General features: G+C 35.3%; 1 protein-coding gene across 1 annotated transcript in view; it reads right to left on the bottom strand.

Moving 5' to 3' along the window:
• Nucleotides 1–261: 261 nt before the first annotated feature.
• LOC111064444 (centrosomal protein of 120 kDa) overlaps nucleotides 262–6911 on the bottom strand; it is a 41674-nt gene continuing 35024 nt past the window's right edge. The window contains exons 10-13 of the mRNA XM_039435698.1: nucleotides 6662–6760; nucleotides 5389–5556; nucleotides 3862–4022; nucleotides 262–536 (exon numbers count right to left, since the gene is read on the bottom strand). Coding sequence (XP_039291632.1) covers nucleotides 419–536; nucleotides 3862–4022; nucleotides 5389–5556; nucleotides 6662–6760 — 546 coding nt within the window. The 3' untranslated portion in view covers nucleotides 262–418. The remainder of the gene's footprint in view (nucleotides 537–3861; nucleotides 4023–5388; nucleotides 5557–6661; nucleotides 6761–6911) is intronic.

The following is a 6911-nucleotide window of genomic DNA, read 5'->3' as shown; positions in this document are numbered from 1 at the left end:
ACAATTATATTGAAAAAGATTATCCAATTTCATTGATTTATCAAAATTTGGGAATGGAATAGATTTGGGCCAAGCCTGTTGTTCCTTCCTAATCATATTTATATGATTTGTGATTCTGTCAACGAATAAATAAATAAATAAATTTGAATGAAAAAACTGTACGAAACAGCCTTAAAGAATTATAGACTTGGATAAGTTATGATGTTTTATTTTTACTATTGCGTATCTCGACGGAGATACTTGAAGAATTATAGACTTTGATAAATTATGAAGTTTTATTTTCACCATTGTCATCTCGACAAAGATATAGAGAAAATTACATAATTTACAGGTACTAAATAAACTTGTACAAAAAGCGAATATAAAAAGGCACAGAATGATAAAGTTTCATTCAAGCAAAAGAAGAAACTATTTGCCATCAAGAATAGGTAGAACACTTTTTCATTATAAAGTCTTGAGTTTCCTTTTGTAGATTTGTTAGCACCAGTCTGTCTGTCACCAATTCTTCCTCTTGTTCTTTCGCCTGCTGGCTCAATCTGAAATAGAAGAACAAGTTTCAAGAAAAATTAAGAACACGGAAAGTGAACACAATGAAGAATATTTTAGACTCAAGGTAGATAAGAATATTCCATGTATTATTTCTATTTACCTTAGAATAACTAGTACCGAGTGATCCAATAACTACGTCACTCTAATTTTGAAAAGATGGTAAATCATCAGAATCTACAGGGTAAATGAGAAGTTCAAAAACGGATTAATACGATTCACATACTAGGATAATTTCATGATTTTCAAGTATGTATGATTGTTGAATATGGATGTTACTCAAATTCAAAATATTTTCTGTGACTTCGAAATTTTGGTTCTTCATTTCGAATGTAGACTATTTTTGAACAAGATAAGATATATTTTATTGCTAATAAACATATACAAATGAATTGAATGGTTTACATCAAATACGCGATAAAATTTCAAGAAAAATTGATTGGCGAAAATCGCACATCGATATGTCAAACCGTTACAAAGGTAAAATTTTAAAATACTAATAAATCAAATTTATGAAAATCAGACCCTATTATTCGTGGAAATAAAATTTTACTGCTCAAAGTAATAATAATATTAATAATACGGATGGTGATGCCCACATAAGCTCTTAGGCGTGTGCGTGGGTAATGAGTGAGAGGGATGATGCTTTCCAAAAAAAATTAAGGTACCCCAATTTCTAAATTTCTATACGTTTCTAGGTCCCCTGAGTCCGAAAAAGTGGTTTTTAGGTATTGGTCTGTATGTGTTTGTGTGTGTGTGTCTGTGTACACGATATCTCATCTCCCAATTAGCGGAATGACTTGAAATTTGGAACTTGAAGTCCTTACAATATTAGGATCCGACACGAAAAATAATTTCGATCAAATGCAATTCAAGATGGCGGCTAAAATGAGGTAGAAAACAGGGGTTTTCGCGGTTTTCTCAAAAACGGCTCCAACTATATTGATCAAACTTACCTAAAATGGTCCTTGATAAGCTCTATCAACTGCCACAAGTCCCATATCGGTAAAAATTTAGGAGCTCCGCCCTATCTATGTAAAGTTTGATTTTAGATTCCCAATTATCAGGCTTCAGATAAAATTAAAACAAAATATTTCAAGTGGAAAATATTGAGCATGAAAATCTCTACAATTAATGTTCAGTAACATTTTCACCTAAAATTGAAAATAATCTCGAAATTCGAGAAAATATGATTATTCAATTGAAAACTGTTGGCAACACTGTTGATTCTATTAAATCATTCACTATGAAGAGATAGCAGACCTCGTGTGTCTCCAGCGTTATTGTCCTGTCACCAGTTGGCTCAGATCTTTGAATAGTAGACTTGAGATGCGCGTGAACACTAGCGTCAGATGATCAATTTCATAACATCAAGGAAAGTTGTGTGAGTGCGCCACACCAGATTTTTAGGTAGTCGGTACCGACGGTTATCGTCTCCTCCAAAATACAGTGTGGACGTATCTATGTGATTGTGCTGTGGTCAAAACCTTTTTGCCACAGTCGAGATTCGAACTCGGGTTCTCTTGATTATTGTACCGGCGCGCTATCACTTACTCCAACGAGCCACCCACTGTTCAAAGTGTTGAGGATATGAAGAAATGTTGCTATAAGTATTTATTAACGCTTTAAAGCAGCCCATACACTGCTCGTGCATTGCACATCCCTCCATTTTTTGTATTGGCAAGACCAGCTTGGCATGGCACGATGAGCGCCATACACAGCAAATTCAGTTCGCTCCGTGCTGTGCTAGAAGTCGGTTGTAAAAGTGGTATTTTTTTGCCTGAAAAATCAAACCTTTCCGGATTGCCATCGTGCCTAGCACGACATTCCTCGCACACTGGCACGATCCTTCCTTTTTTGGCTCATCCTGCAAGCACGACATGCAATGCTGGACCAGTGTATGAGCCGCTTAACAATGAGAATTTATAGGTTTTTGATATACCTTTTTGCTTGATTTATGTGTATTTTCAAATGTGAATATCTCAGGAACGATTTGACATTAATGTGCGGTTTTCGTTATTCTATATTTTGTAGATTGTAACGTATCGTATAACCACCGTCTCATTTCAAAAAATGAAACTTACAAAAAATAAACCTTCCGTCATTCACAAAATTTCACATTCAACAAAATCTACAAAAGTCACAGAAAAGTAGTATTTCCAGTTTACTTGAGATCACCAATCACAAATTGCCTCAAATTATTCTTGCACATAGAATATTCCCAAACTTATGAGCCTGGGTGGAGTAAAAATAATATTGTGTGTAACACGGGACTGGAGAAACATCTTTGAATTTCCTCCGCTCTCTCTCTTGAGGAGAAGAAGTACAACTTTAATCCCGTAACGTAACAAACAATACTGATGTTAAAACATTGGTAGATAAAATACCAAGGCAGTCCTTGTGTTATTTTTTTATACAAATGTAGGTGATGACAAAGTTTTAAAAGTAGCTTAGGCGTCCTTCACTTGTCAAATGTTCGATGTAAACATATATACACACTAGCCGTCAGGCTCGCTTCGCTCGCCATATCCGTCTATCTCGCCCCCTGGACCCCCGACTGGATCGTCCAAGAATGAGATCAGCAGGCTCGCTTCGCTCGTCTGCATTTTCATTTGAGCATTTTTATCATATGTTAGGACGATCCAGTCGGGGGTCTGGCTAAACGGATATGGCGAGCGAAGCGAGCCTGACGGCTGGTAATATAATATTCCCAGGAATAGCTGTGATTGAAGTAGCAGTGCCCAATCAACTTTTTAACGATAAATGCATTTCAATCTTCAACTTGGTGCCAACCTGACAAAATTATTAATTTAGTTACCAGTTAACAACTGTTTCGAAGAAGTACTCTCTCTAGATTATAGTTCTATATTAACATATGGTATGGACATTTTTCAATTATAATTAAGAGAATAAGAAGAAAAAACATGCTAAAAGACGAACTTTAAACCCTTAAAAACCACCCTTAGAGTTAAAATATTGCCAAAAGATTTTTTACTGCGCCTCTAAAGGGTCAACTGAACATACCTACCAAATTTGAACGCTTTTGGTCCGGTAGATTTTTAGTTCTGCGAGTGAGTGAGTGAGTGAGTCAGTCAGTCAGTGAGTGAGTGCCATTTCGCTTTCACACACACACACACACACACACACACACACACACACACACCACACACACCACACACACACACACACACACACACACACACACACACACACACACACACACACACACACACACACACACACACACACACACACACACACACACACACACACATATATATATATATATAATTTTGAATTAATGTATCTACTTACTTCATTTTGAAGACTTCCAAACGTTCCCTTTGCAGTTGTTGGTCCATCGCATCTTGTAGTTCTTTTTTCAGTCGATGAATTTCCCTCACTGCTTTGCCCCACTGTGACTTGTAGAATGCTTTCGACTCGAGGGCAGAATTCAGACTAACTTCAACGTTTCTCTAAAAAAGGAACAGAACAGCATTAAAAACAGACATTTATTTAGCTTATGACATTTTATGTAAGTATAGCTTATTTGAAAAACAAACAGATGAGAAATTATAAATTTATTTATTCGTTGATATAATTACAAATCATATGAATATGATCGGGATAGAACAACAGGCATAGCCCAAAACTATTCTGTTCCCAAATTTTGATAAATTCATTGATCATTGAACTCTGTAACTTGGTGTCTTGGAATTTACCAAAAACTTGGTCCAAAGAATGGACTGTCAACTGATTTAACTCTACAAATTTTTTTAGAACCCCCCAAATTTTTTCGACCCATTTAAATCAGCTTCGCACAGAAAATCAATAGAAGCTTTTTTCAGCTTGCCAAGATAAGTATTTATATCCATGGTTGAATTTCGACCAAATTCAAAGGGGAAACAAGAAAGGTCGTTTTCATCAAAAATTTGAAAAATTGATAGCCAATAGTGCTAGTTCCCTGAAGAAAGTGAACACAAAATCAGTTAGAAGGCATACTGGAGGCTACAGGAAAACCTCCAGACCTAAAAAAATCTGCCCCCCTGTCAATTGATTTAACTCTGACGATTTTTGAAGATACAGAACAATTCATATTATTGTAATTCAAATTGATCTATTTGCTCATTTGCAAAGGAAACTTTTTCCAAAACATTTTAAGCCAAGGTGATGATTATTATGAAATAAATGATAATACAACAGTATACATTTAAGAATAATTTCATGGATAGAGCGAGAAGAGATGATGACTCACATATGGGAATGGACTGGAATGGAATGTGGTTATCAATTTTAATGAACTGCTTATGCACTCCAGCTCCAGCTCCATATCGTTAAATAATTCTTCAGTTTATAAGTTGAAACATTCATTGAATTTTATTATTAACTACCATGTACCCGTTCTACGCAACGGGACTCCTTCGTTGTAATAGTAACTCAGCCCAATAAGAAGTATTCACATGTTACTATGAGTCAGCAATAACGAAGAAATAAGAAACGTTTTTCGTTGATGAAATGAAAATGAAACATTCCTAAATAATTCAAAATAGCTGAAACTTTATACTATTTTCTCTTTATTTTATTTTATGTTCAATTTTCCAGTTTTTGAAATTTATTCGAACATGGACTGCGACTACGCCCCGTTTTGGAAAGCCAATTTTCTGACTCCAGCTGTTTAAAGTCTAGAACTTAGCTAAATCCCAAGCTCGGAAACCAGCCATTAGTTTTTACCCACATTAATTTTTTTTCTTATTTTGTTCTGTGTATGGAAATAGCCTAGAAAACATAAAGGTTTGGTTTTAATAGCTTATTGAGTTTTTTATCATCTTTTTGTTCACTTACCAATGTTTGCGTAACTTTTTCAAACTCTTCCTTGGACACTGTTCGCACGCGCAGATTTTCAATTTCCTCTTCGAGAGCACTTTTCACTTTTTCCGATCGTTTCTCAGCTTTCAGCATGTGATTTAACTTGTCCACTAATTCGTTACGCTCTGTTGACGCCATGTTTAACTATGAAGGAAATTAGATTTTATAAGAGTTTTCTTTATATAAATAAATATAGATTACGGTACCATATGAGCGGCCTGTGATTTATTTTTTGCAGTAATTGGCACCTACAGCATTTAGTTACTGAATATATCAGGGTAACCGTCCACTGGAACCGTATTCAACCGATCCGTTCGGCTGTTGGATCGGACGAATCTGCCGGCCGTTAATTCGGCCGAATATGGTCGTCCATTGGAACCGTTCACGTCAGTCTAGTTGCCAATTATTGATTTAACTACTATCATAGCCACCACTATTTTTCATAAATAATGATTATATTGAGATTTTGAAAATTGAATAAACAAATATCCACTAAATTAGTTATTCGTTACAATAATGTTACCTTCAGATTCTATTTGTTCAGTACTTGTCTACAGATTCCTTTTAACATCACGACGATGATATCTTTTGTCTCGCATATCCCAAAAGGGAACATGCTCTTGAACCAAACATATCAACTTTTCATTGCCAATAGTTACAACTCTATAAAACAGATAATGTGTCTCTTGTCTGTTGAGTTGATGTTGTATGTTTTTTTTTTAATCCACTTTAGTACTGATTCGGTTTTTTTTTCTATTATTTTTCCTCTTCTTTCATTGTAATTTTTCAATATTCTTCTTTTCTGTACTCTTACTATGTATAATGAACTATTGTAATTGTGTTGTTATGGAAGCAATTTTTGGGAGAAATCCTGTATGCTTCCATGTTTTTCATAAATAAATAAATAAACTTCAAAAAACAAACAAGACTGTGAAACAATTTTAGGTTAGGAACACTTTGTTGTCTCAGCTCGACTAGTTAGTTCGGCCGGATAGAGCCGGAATTCAATTCGGATCGGAAAATTGATCGGCCGTATGAACCTGTTGCAATGGAAGAGCTTCTATTCCTGCCTTTGTTGGGGGATCGTTCGGACGAGTTCGGTAATTTTCGGCCAATGCTAGTTCGGACGAAATCGGTTCCAGTGGACGGCCCAACTCAGTCAGTCTACTGAATTTTAGTATACAGTTTGTAGAGCTTTGCGCTGCTCAGGGCCACACTGGTTCAATTTTATTGAAATTTCTTCAGTTACCTTATGATTGACATCAGCTTCCATCCGTTTTGAAGCTTCACGCAGCTCTTGAAGTTTGGAGTTGAATTTTCGATGAAGGTCATCCTCTTCCAGTTTCAACTGTAACACATTTTTCTTGTATAAAACATCTAACACTATTTTAAAACGATTCTCTGATTATTCTTGGTTAGGTCTAAATGCCTATTCTAATTTCTGATGAATTATTATTATTATTATTATTATTATTATTATTATTAAACTAAAATCCAAA

The sequence above is a fragment of the Nilaparvata lugens genome, chromosome 9 (assembly GCF_014356525.2).
Source record: "Nilaparvata lugens isolate BPH chromosome 9, ASM1435652v1, whole genome shotgun sequence".
Classification (NCBI taxonomy): Eukaryota; Metazoa; Arthropoda; class Insecta; order Hemiptera; family Delphacidae; genus Nilaparvata; species Nilaparvata lugens.
The sequence above is the reverse complement of the archived record's forward strand: the minus strand, read 5'-3'. Positions and strand labels throughout refer to the sequence as shown.